The 12,496-nt window shown below is 44.1% G+C and overlaps 2 protein-coding genes across 2 annotated transcripts in view; both read left to right on the forward strand.

Annotated features, from left to right (window-relative positions):
- Positions 1-4,143, forward strand: part of LRRC49 (leucine rich repeat containing 49) — a 33,401-nt gene extending 29,258 nt beyond the window's left edge. The window contains exons 16-17 of the mRNA XM_020784867.3: positions 377-533; positions 3,442-4,143. Coding sequence (XP_020640526.3) covers positions 377-533; positions 3,442-3,648 — 364 coding nt within the window. The 3' untranslated portion in view covers positions 3,649-4,143. The remainder of the gene's footprint in view (positions 1-376; positions 534-3,441) is intronic.
- A 99-nt stretch (positions 4,144-4,242) lies between these two features.
- The window catches only part of THSD4 (thrombospondin type 1 domain containing 4), a 275,769-nt gene continuing 267,515 nt past the window's right edge, over positions 4,243-12,496 (forward strand). The window contains exons 1-2 of the mRNA XM_072981651.2: positions 4,243-4,462; positions 5,456-5,589. The gene's annotated coding sequence lies outside the window, so the exon portion shown is untranslated. The remainder of the gene's footprint in view (positions 4,463-5,455; positions 5,590-12,496) is intronic.

Here is a 12,496-nt window from a genome sequence, read left to right on the forward strand (position 1 = left end):
CTGTGTGTTTACTGCAGCTCCCCTGTCTCAGAAAGAACAAAGGATTTTAAAAGCTTTTTTATTTAGCACTCTGAACTTCTTGTGCTTTGTTTTCATCTTTATTTCTCTCCTTGTGTATTTAGGATCCTCCCTGCTTTCTCTTTCTCATGTTAGGTATTAATTTATCTCTCCAATGGTTAGCATTCCAAGATGAACAGATAAATACCCCACACATAACAAGCTACAGGATATGCCTTAAACCCAAAACTTGTAAATTGAAATGGGCAGGCACCAATGAGAGGCGGCTCTACGGTTACCAGCAAGGATTGGTATGTCTAATCGAAGTTTATAAATCATTCTATGTCTCCTTTCTTCTCAATCCCTACCCTGTTCTTAGGAAGAAACAACTGTGTTACCTTTTGGAAGCAAAGGGGAAAAAACCAGGAGGTGCCAGCGAAGACAGCAACGACTACCACCGAAAGCTTGGAGTAGAAAATGCTGGTCGGTTGACATTGAATTATACCCCACGAGAATCTCAGGCTGAAAAACTGGAGGTAGGGAGGGGAGCCCAGGCAGAACAAGCGCTGTGAAAAAAAAATCTCAGCTGTTTGTTTTTCTTGTGGTCGCTCATCTACTTTTTAATCAGTTTCTTATATATTTTCTTTTGCTGAAACAGCGCAGTGGATTTCCGTCCAGTGAGACAGTTTATTTCCAGATTGAAATGGAATATAACCAGTACCTCCTGCTCCACAACTTAGCAGTAGCACTATTAAAAATATTCAGAAGCTGACACACGCATATCTTGTAAATGGAGATATTCAGAACACGCTGCATATACAGAAGGGCGTACTCGTTCCCTCTTCCTCCCCTCGCCCATGCCCCTCTCTGCCCCCTTCTTCCGTTCTGAAATGAACATAAACAGGCTAGGTTTTCCCTGACAAAAAGCTGTATGTACTGTATAATGTCATAAGGATTAGTCAAGATAGATAGAAAGCTAGAAAGCTTAATTAGGAACTTCCCTAACACAACACAAAGATAACCTTTAAAAAAAAATCCTAGAGGGTAGATCCTATACAGTGAGGGTTGGCATCTGCCCCCCAATCTAGAGTTATTCTTCTGCAACTTCTGCCAGCCCATGGTAGCATGGAGGGTGGCGAGGGATTATGTGTCTGCCATAATTGTAGGCCAAAAACATCTACAGGACCACAAGAGGCTTCTTCAGCTCTCCTTATCCACCTGTTCAGTTCATCGGGAATTGCTACCCAAGAAAACGTGTAGTTTGAAGTGACAGTAAACTGTTGGAAGCAATAATGGCAAGAAAGACCAGTGAGCCAGACTAAAACATCATCTTGAATTTTCAACAAAATGAACATGCACAAGTCCCCCCCCTCCAGAACCCTCATAACGGTTAACTGGCTCAAAAGGGACAACACACTCGGTACCCGATGAATATCTCCAGAGGGGAGCATTCCGGTTTTATTGCTGAAACAGATGAAGGTGGAAATGTTTTCATTATCGCTAATCAGAAGTCTGGCTGTGTTTTTCTCAAACAGTGTTGGTTTCCGTGTTGTCTTCAAGGCAACTCCCATGCATATCTCCTTGCAGTCGTCTAACCTGGATGCCCTCTTGAGGCTCATGTATTACAGAAATGGTCTTAACCTGAGAGATCGCCATAGCTGACTAGTTTTTGTGTGCACCCAAGGCTGAATTTGAACAGAAGGCTTCTCACCTGCCCAAACTTGCTCGCTTACTTTAATGTTTGTTTCGACTTATATACCGCCCCGTAGTGCTTAGAGCACTCTCTAAGCAGTTTATAACATAACTAAGCAAGGAACGTTTTCTACTGTGAAAGCTCTTTGTGCAGAAGACTTATTCAGCAGAAAAAAAATGGAAAGTTTAATTGCTGAGGTTGCCCAATGTAGGGAAGCAGGGGAAATCCCTCCCAATACCTGTGGATTTTTCTGAACAGCCGTCCTTGGAGAGTAAGGGAGGGAGAGCCATAGCTGCCCATCTAGCTTGCTATCAGCAGGAAGATGATGGAAAATGTGACAGCTAGTTTGCTGTCAAGGGTGGCGAATAAACATGGAGTAATTGCATTTCTGCGTTCACGCAGGTGGGAGGGCTTTGCTGTCGTCTTCTTATCCATTAAAATCAGTTCTGTGTGGTTCAGAGGAACAAACTCTGACCTCACATTTTCAGTTGGGCTATAAATCAGTGGGATTTAATGCTGTGGCAGTTTCCAAAGGGTGGTTGTTACGGGGCTTTGTGGAAATCCCGCATAAAAGGGGATTATGATAATTGAACAAGAAGGTCTCAGGGTTGCAACAATAGATTCTCTCCACCCATCCACCCACCCACACATTTGTGAGGATCTTTATAAAGCCAGGATTTAGCCAAATTGCAGGGCTTTTCCTGATTGTATTGGTTAAAAAAAAAAGCGCCCACCCCAGACACTGCTTTGTATAGGCAGATATACTACAAAAGGCTGTGTACAGTTTTAAAACACAAATTCAAATGCGCCCATATGCACACTTGATGAAAAAAGCCACTTCCGTATCCAATACCTCCGTAACTCTGCATACAGTAATATTGGCAGTATGAACCAGTGGGCACTTGGGCCTCTGAAAACCTTTTGATCCTTTCTCTCTGAAAGCCTTCTGGAAAAAAAACGTGGAAGTCAGTTCTGCTTAATTACCGATGATGCATTAAAGAGCAAAACCAAGATTAGGAATGAATGAGCCGTTCCTGCGATGGAGAGGCATGAAGAAGTGGCGTCGTCCACATTTTGCTACGGGAACGGAACCAGAGCTTCTTGACTTGTCTGTCAGTGTTCTGGAATCCGAGGAGAGGAGGAAGAGGGCCGGATTTCCTCAAGAGGTGAAAGGGGGTAGGTTAAAACAGGAAAGGGATTTTAGAAACTTCAAAAAATCACTTGCCAGGCTGAGAGAGCGGGCATGGTCGTGACAAGATGTGTAAGTAAGGGCAACACAGTGCATGTGGGGGCAGTGACGTCGAGGTTCCCCGTCTTCTCTGGTAGGGTCAGATGGAAAAAGAGCTAGTGGCCAAGCCGTAATTTCACTGTGATGCCTGAGCAGAAGCAAAATTCAGTGGTACTTCTGTTTGAAGCGGGAGGTGATCTTGTCATCAGGGTTCCATTTGTAGTTGCAAATTAGCCCATTTCCCCTTCGGCCCAAAGGAGCTTGGCCACCTTCAAACCCTTGCCTTCTCTTTCAGTAACAAAAATTGCTGTCAGGAATGAGAAGGAGAGAGAGAGAGAGAGAGTCCTTTACCTCCTCTGGAATCTCCCGTTCTCTGGGGACCAATATGTCAGTCGTTACTCTCCCCTATGAATGTCTCTGGTATTTTTCTAATTAAACTTCGCTGCACCAAAGGGCTTTGTTTCCTGATTTTTGATCTATTTATTTATTTCTTTTTGCCCTCAACAATGGTTCTTTTGTACAGGAAATGAAGGACAGGAAGAACTTCTGCCAAACCTACATCCAAGAGTTAGTGAAGGAAGCGGCTGACATCAATATGAAAAACGAGTCGTTGCAGAAACTCTGGCCTCAGATCTTCATTGAACTCGTCAGGGATGCTGTGATGGAGATACGCAACAAGGACTCCTACACGAAGCTCAGCTTGCAACGAATTGCCGATCCGAAGTCGTAAAGAGCACGGGTTCCCCCCGGATGTCAGTGTCCTGTGGTCTTGTTTTCCATCAAGGCCTCAAATGGCCCGATGCGTTTGCCATTGCTCCTGGACAACTATTGAAATGATATCGATAAAGGTTGCCTTGAAGAAACCTCACACTCTCTCTCTTACACACACAGAAACATACACACAAAATGTGGCCTTTTTCACATTTTTTGGATTCCCTTTCCCTGGCTCAAACTTGCACGAGTGTGTATACACCACAGGCTTCAAACAGCAGCGTGCAGATAATGTGACACCTGTCCTGTAATGGTCTGAATTCCCACGTCTCTACTTATTGCCATGGCTGCTCTTGCTGCATTTTACACAAGGACACTTAATTTAAAGGAAAGGCACCCCACTCCTCTGGACACTCCACCTTTCAGTGTTTTTCTTCTCTTGCTGCTGTCGCTGGGGGGTGTAAGGTGTTGAGCACTGGAAATTTAATAAATTATTCCATTTATAATTGCCAAACCTGCTGTTTAATAATAATAATAATAATAATAATAATAATAATAATAATAATAATAATAATAATAATAATAATAATAATAATAATAATAATAATCTTAGAACTTGAAAGAGTTGTTTTCATTTGGTAACAACAGAATTATGCCATGTGGGTTTTACATTTTCAATAGCAGAACTCTTGAGGGAGCTAAGAGGTCCTGTGGGTCCCAAGAGAGATGCTTCTACAGTGCTCAGCCTCCGTCTGCTTCATATATGAACAGATGTTTCAAGCATCAGATGTGAATCCAACACTCGTGTTAGTCAGATGACACTAATGAGGAAGGTAGGACTGGCTGCAAGTCTCTTGAATATACACACCACGGCAAACCTTGAGGTTTCCTCTGTATAAATGGGGTGGATAACTTTAGATGGTCTAGAACCGTGGTTCCCAGCCTTGGTTAGCCCAGATGTTTTTGGACACCAACTCCCAGAAATCTTGGCCAGCGCAGCTCACGGTGAAGGCTTCTGGGAGTTTCAGTCCAAGAACATTTGGGGACCCAGGCTTGGGAGCCACCGGTCAAGTGTCAGTTGCCCAGAATCCCCCCTCCCCGGTTGCACGGTCCCCTCCCAGCCAAGCCAAAATTGGCCAGAAAATTTCCCGATTTCCAAAATGGGATTTGTGGGTTAAATCATGACTCCCTTTTGCACAGTGAGGTTCTGTCTCTCGGTAATGGCGGAGTGTGATGGAACCAAGGGAGCTGGTAAAGATAGACTGACTAAAATAATCGATTGAGACTGTTTTGTGTCAGGCTTGCTTTTTTAAAGCCTGGATTTATGGTCTGGCAGAACATAACTCTCTGAAAAATGTACTCGAGCAACTAATTTTGCATGTTGCTCTTTTTAAGGATTGTTAAAGTTTTGAATGACTTTATTCACCAGTTAACTACTTCACCTCGAGTCTGCCCAGTTAAGTCTGGAAATAGCCAGAGCTAGAAGGCCCGGGGAGAGAGAATGGTTTTCACTCGGTGCCAGAAGTCCACCAGATGTGGTAGCAGGAGAGTGTTTCAGTTTTGGGGTTACGCTGCTGCAACGGCTGTATCTCTGTGTCCCACTTGCATGTGGTCTCCAGTTCTTGCCTGCGAGGTCATGATGGGGTTCGATGAGCGATCTGGGGAAAGACTTCAAAGGCTGGCCTTAATGTTTAGGGAGTCCCAGGTCGAACTAGATAATCCTTAAGCGCAGCAAGCCCTAAACTTAACTCCCTATGGCTCCCTGGTGTGTCTTCCTTGTTGATCTGTGCTAAGATCTGTTTTTTTATGTAGTGAATTCTTATTAGCAGGAGCGTGTGTCCAGCTTAGTATGAAGCACAGTGGTCGAAAGCCGAGGTTAATCCATCCACCCGCACATCTCACTTGGAGAAGAATTCTGGCAACCAGGAGAACTTGGAGGCTCCCATCCCTGCTTATTCAGGTTAGATTTCTTTGGCTGAAAGGCTGCCCAGGCAGAACCTGTCACCTGTGGCAGGGTCTCTTACAGAATTCATTAAGAAGTTGGTACGGATCCTTGAATTACAAGTATGTGCCGTGCTTGTATTGGCCGGGCGTCTGCTCAAATAACAGGGCTTGCCAGCGTTATAAAACCCGTTGCCTTTCTGTAAAAGACGGCTGTTCTGAGACAGGGTTCTGGAGAGCTTTGGGGTGCCTCCAGAATCTTAACAGTCTCCATCAGTGAGAAAAGGCTTCCCTGAAACACAGCTTAATGTTAATGATGTTACATCAGTCTACAGTGGAAAGAAGCGCCACCAGGATGTTTTGTGTGTGTTTCTCATTACTGTGTATGCCCTTTTGTACCATAATACTTCCTTTAAGTACAATGAGAAGATGGAGATGTTTAGAACAAAGGAGCTGATGCCGTTTGGATTATGATTAATGACTTGCCAGCAAGGTTAACCCTGCCTCTTCCCTGTTTTGCATTCAAATTCTCTCTGCTCAAGAGCTTGGAATTGTTACTTTAAAAAAACAACAACAGGGCACTTCACTTTTAGTAAATAATGTGTTACTCATTACAGTTAACGAACACCATGGTCCATTTTTAGGACGTGACTGCCAGCATTTTTATTTTTAGGGACTAAATCCAGTGCTCGTCTCAACTAGAGTACTTCCATTGACCAGACTGCTCATTCTAAACCAGTGCTTGTGTTAACCCCATTGGTCCAGTAGGTCTGCTCCAACTGGGGCAAGCCATCCGATTTAAACAATGGCTCACTAAAAATGGTTAGAATGGCCACCGTATGTAGAAGTAACATTTCTGCAATGAGCGAGGCCTTTTTATGTAAAGCCTTTTAACGGAATCCCTGTTTATATCTGAAACCATCTGTGGCTCCCATCAGGCCAGACCTGTGAAGCTACTGGTGAGGGTGGTGGAGCCAGATACCCTGTGCATTGCACAAAGTGGACAATTATTGTGCAGAATTTTGGATAGAACATTAGCCCCCACCCCCATGAGGGCTCTTTCAAGAGGACCAGGAAATTCCTCATTACCAAGGAGAGTGCCGTTTGCTCTTCATTCCTCACATGTGCAATGAAGTGGACAAGTGAGCATGGACATCCTTACATGAATCCCGTTCATAGGCACGGACCCCTCTTCCCAAAATCTCTGTGCCTGTGTGTAATTTTACAGGATGTGAACCTCCATATCCTCACTCATTAGATGCACATTGGGGGGGGGGAGAACCATTCCCTTTTCTTTATGGAAAAGAGATTTATGTGAATGCGCTGGTAGGCGTTACGCAAGCACTGGCATGTGCATGTCCGTACCTAGAATGGGTCTGTACCAAAACCCTTGGGTCCTTTGTTATTTGTTTTGGCTTGCCTCTGTTTCCCCATTTGTTATGCATCCTTGCTCAGAAGAAGAGAATCCAGATCTCGGTGATTAGAGCCGTATCTCTATTCCTGTTTTTGAAACAGGATCTGAAATAAAAGACAGAGCGTGGACTTTTGTTTACATACAGAGTCTCTGTTGCATGAAAAGAGCAGCCGTTCAGCATGAGATGCTCCTCCTGGCAGAAAGGGGAAGAAAGATACCGGGACTGAGGGGAGAATTCATTTTATACGTACACAACTCATGTTAGACAATCTCTCTTCTTCGCCAGCAAAGATCTGTATCTTCAAAGAGCCCGTAGTTTCATCCTCTGTCCTTTGACCAAACTCTGAACGACTTTGGCTCACATTTAGATAGGCCTTCTTCTGTTTTCTTCCTCTTAATTACAGGCCGTTGAGAGTGCAGCATTGAAGCTATCCTGAAGTTTGGCCCATCTCAAATGCATACTTGCCCTCAGCATCTCATCCATTACAAACAAGCATAAATGCATTTCATCTCCCACTGACCCTTGCCCTCCCCATTTAAAAATCAGCCAAGGGATATATATATTTATATATCTTGCTGTTTTTCAGCCCTGGTTGTGCTGCCAGGTCAAACTTTTAATTCACGACTGCAAACTAGCTTGGCGTAGCAAGAACACAGGAAAATTCTTATTGGCTCCTTCTGCTTTTCATTAAGTCCACATTTCTTTCAAGTTTTGGGTGCCTTCGTGATCTTTCGGTTTCTTTTCTGTTTTGATTGCTTTTCTTTATTCTTATATCCCATGACTTCCCTTACACGAAATCCCTTTGCTGGTTCCTAGAATAGGTGTGTGGAGTCAACTGCTCAATGATCTATGATCAGTTCTGTCAATCCTATTGATTCAGTGGTTTTGCTCTCATTGGGAGTATGAAATGGAATCAGGCCTGCGTGCTCTGTGTTTTCTCTCCTATGGCGCTTTAACATGCGGAGGCCTCTCCCTTGAAGGGTTTGTTTGATCATCCGTTTGTCTAATTTCTCTTCTTTCTGATTCTTCCCTTTGTGCCATTATCTCTTCCAGTTCCTCTCTCTTTTTTGTATCTTGTTTCTTTAGTCTTATGGGCAGAGAGGGCTACATCCCAGCTTTGAACGGGGCCTAGAATATAGTCAGCACTTCTGTAGATAATCACTGACGATAGCTGTATCTAATCCACGTTGGGGCCATTCTGAGAAAGACCCATTCTCCTGTACCATTCGTTCCATTGGCATGGCATAACCAGATATGAAAACTCCACCCCATTCCCACCCTGGCCCTAATGGTTCAGCCGGAGTGTTTGTATGGAAGGATCTCAGTTGCAGAGCAACCCAAGAGATGCTTTGTCTCACGTTTCTTGCAAGATTTTGGATAGCTTTCTTATCCCACCCGTTCTCCAAGGAGAGCGCTGTGTGATTTACGTAGGCTTATCACTGTTTTTCCTCCAGTGGGAAATGTCGCCTGAGTATAGCTTTTGTCTAAAGAATGTCCAGCCAGAGAACGGCTCTGTAAAGATTTGATTTTCTTCTGCTTACTACCTTTGCTGTCCAGCGTTTGTGGTCCTCAGCCTAGCCCCGGGTGGCTTACAAAAGATCTGTTAAAACAAGGAATGAAACCATAAAACAATTCATGGTAAAATCATGTTAAATTGCAAACACGTCCAGGGTTCACTGCAGTCACAGCAGAACAGGAATGAAGGAAGCTGCCTTAGTGAGGCTGGCGGCCCATGTGGACATCATCTGGGAGCAGTTCTCTGGTACTTGGGAGTTTTTCTTGCCCTACCTGGAAGTTACAGGGAGTGAATTTTGCAAAATGTGTGGAACAGCAACTACAGAATGTACATCTGCGTCTGCTCAGTGCCTTCATGGGGGATCACCTAAAAATCCTACATATACTGACTCCAGAGTAGAAATGAAGACAAGTACAATATAGTTGGTTGATGTTCTGTATGGCATCTTTAACCTCTGTAGGTTTTTAATCAGCTCTCAGAAGATGTGTCGTGATGGGCCCTGGAGTGACTTCTTAGAGACAAGGTACCATGCCAGGCTTGAGTCACTGGGAAAAACAGCAGCTGCCTCTTGTACTGCCTATTAGCATGACTTACAGAAGTGTGTCTCTGTTTGTGTATAATCGACTCCTGAAATATTGCCTGCCATGCCTAACAGGGAATGAACAAGGCGAAGCTGGCCTGAATGCCCAGGGCCATCCTTTTGAATTTGGTGTGAAAACGGATAAGAAAGAGTTGTGCTGAAATTAGGCCAAAATCCTATCTGATCCGGTGCTGGGTTCCCCTCGTGGCCAGCCAGTTATCTGTGGAAGCCCAATGGCAGGATTTGAGTTGCAGCTCTACCCTCCATCTCACCTTCTTCAGCAACAAAACCAAAACCACAGAGGGACTCTTTTATTAGAGATGATCTCCAGCCATCCAGACCAGAAGGTCGTGGATGGGCCTTGACCTTGATGAATTCATCTAATCTCCTGTCCTGGCTGAGATTCCTGTGGCAGGGAATTCCATAGTTTAACGGTGCTTGTCCATGAAGTCCTTTTCTTCCATGTGTCTTGAATCTCCCACCATGACGATGACGTAATGTTGGCGTTGCGTATGGTTTTTTACCTGCCTCCCTCCAGCAGCGGGATTCATAACTCATGTCATGGTGCTATGTAATCACATTTGAAAGGATAACCTGTTTGGAGAGGTGGTTTTGCCCCATCTTGGCTGAATTCACCATACAGTTGACGCAAAGCATCAGTGTAGCGATTTATTCCTATGTTTTTTTTAAAAAAAACACAAAACAGTTAAAAGAAGAAGAAGAATTATTCTTCCCTGCCTTTCCACTCTAAAATTTGAGCCTCTAAGCCCCCGGAAAAAGTAATGTAATTGGATTGGTTCTTCTGGCGTAGGCTCAGCAGGCGTGCCCACAGAAGTGATACTATGTCAGTTCAGGCCAAATATTTCCTTGTCATTTAGTTTGATTGATGTCCCCGCTCGGTACCTCATTTAGCAAGACTTCATATTCCACCTCGAACGTTCGGAGGGACTTTGCGGAGTTCCTGAGCGAATCCGAAGTGAAGCCCCATTCTCCTGGAGACCTTGAAAAGAGGAGACATGGAGGGGGAGAGCACTTATTGCCGCCTCTGCCCAGCACCTGAAGGTTTCTGTGTATTCTGTACATATGCAAGGATCAGGAGAAATGAAAAAGAAAAGCTTGTTTTCTGGGTATGTCTCAGGCCGTGCCTTTAACACTTAAGTGCAAAGGGAGGATAGCCCAGAATCACATCTGGTTTCCATCGACTTAAAATATACTGTTAGACAAATGATTGTAAAGTTAATTCAAAATACAGTGGTGAAGAAACTGGGCCTATGAAATGTTGTGTTTGCATTACTTTATATACACTCCCATCGTCTAGACATCTTATTTGGATGTGGGAGATTTTAATGGCATTAGCTTAATTTACATTTGGTGAAACAAGCCATGGAAGCATTTAGAGAAATGCACATGTTTTCAACCATGAATCATCTCCATCTTGCGCTGTGGGCTAGTGTTTGCCCTGGGCCTTCTTTCCCACCATATCGCTCTTCAAACCGTGTCTGCTACGAGGTCGTCTCACTGGATTTTCTCCCCATTGTTGCAACGGGAAAGCCAAGAAACGTCACCGCACCGGTTCCACCAAGAAGTTAGGTCAAGACGTTATTGATGAAATGAACCTCCAGTAAGGACCAGTGAAGGTCAGGGAAAGTGAAAGCAAAGAAAAAGAAAAATAGTGCCGAGGAAGAAGCCAACGTCAACAGAAAGAAAGGCTATCAGCCAGCATTGGCACAGTGGGAATCGTTTTACGTGCAACGAACCAGACCAACATAATAGGAAAGCCCGCACAACTTTGAGCACATTTAGCAGACATCCAGGATAGACCCTCATTTGAGACACTAGATTTTGTGTCGAACTAGATGTTAAGAGAAATGCCTGTTCTCCACAACAAACGTGTGCTTTTTTTCGACAGCAGGCTTTCTTCAGAGATCTGTGCTCCAGCAATCAGACTTACAAATTATACGGACTTTTCGGTAATCCGAGAACGGCAAGGGTATTTTCCCCTTTGCAAAGGTGCAGGGCTGGGACTGAAATACCCCAGGCTCTGGAGAGAGGCCTAGCAGTAATTCAGCTATATTTGTGTAGCTGTGTTGCCTTCCATGCTGGTTTCTGTCTTTAATTACAAATTCTACCCCCATATTTTCTGCTTTGGGTCATTGCTGTGCCCTGTTCAGTTTCAAATTCACCCGAACGTTCTTCACACCTTGCATGGAAATATTGTAGCGTTTGGTTTCTTTCTATACATTGCTCAAGTTTATACCAGCTAATGTCAACAAGACGATTAATTGGAAGGTTCCTACCCTTAGTGACTTGGAAATTTGGAGAACAGCTGCCAAATAAGACAGCTTGATTTGTTCTGGTTGTTACATTTTTACTGCTGCTTTTTGCACATTGGGAAGATCTTTGAAATTGTTAAGTGTCTTGGTGGAAAATCAACTTCAGCTCAATTAAAAGAAATTTCTAGCAGAAATATAACCATGCTTGCTTAGCAGCAGTATAGCTTTTTTCCCCGCTCAAGCAGAACTTTCCCTCATAGCTTCTCCTCCATAGCTGCATGGAGATTCGAAAGCTACCCCCTTTGTCGCCAAGATTTCCTGTCATTTACTTGATCAGGAACAAACGTCTTGACTTTGCTCGTCTCTAGTCAGAGCTGACATGGAATGTGAAATCGCCTGGACTAATGGTCTGCAGCTGAAATTTTTTGGTGGCATGGGCCATAAATCAAATAAAGGCAGAGCTAAAAAATGCTGGAAGAGCTAGCTTATAACTGATTCATAAGAAGCTTCATCTGTCAGTAAAGACAATCTGCTGGCTGTAGGCTGCATCTATGAGCACAGGGCAAGCAAAATTTACGACCCAGTTAAAAGAAGCTGCCTTTCGTGAACTTGTCAGTCGTTATAATCCTCTGCAATCTTCCATCTTTCTTTCCACTTTTGGAGCTGGCTGGAAAGAAGGGCCTTCCTTGAGTATCACAGCCTTGAGAGCCTTCCCCAGGGAACTTGGTTGGCTGTTTAATCTGTTCACCTTTAGGGGCTGGGTGAAAACTTTTCCTACTCTGGCCATTGGGGCATTTTAAGATCTTTGGGTTATGGTGTCTTATTGGCCTGACGGGAAGGGTATTGATCTTCTGGATGTATTTCTTGTGTTTCATTGTGGCGAGCTCTAAGGAGCTCTGTTTGGTGAAGAAAGAAGTTGTTTGCTGAGCTCTTTTTCCTGAGGAAAAAAGAGTGGATTTATTGAGCCAAACAGCTTCAGGGTCTAGCCGGGCTAGAGCCCAGAGGCCTTGTATCTTTGTGTTGTGGTCATGTCCAATGAACGCAAAACTGCTTTGGAACATCCTTCTGGCTGATGAAGCTCTGGTCTGGCCCTACCGACCCAGGCTGGCTACTGGACCTCCTAACCAGAAACGACAACAAAT

The sequence above is a fragment of the Pogona vitticeps genome, chromosome 12, assembly GCF_051106095.1.
Source record: "Pogona vitticeps strain Pit_001003342236 chromosome 12, PviZW2.1, whole genome shotgun sequence".
Lineage (NCBI taxonomy): Eukaryota > Metazoa > Chordata > Lepidosauria > Squamata > Agamidae > Pogona > Pogona vitticeps.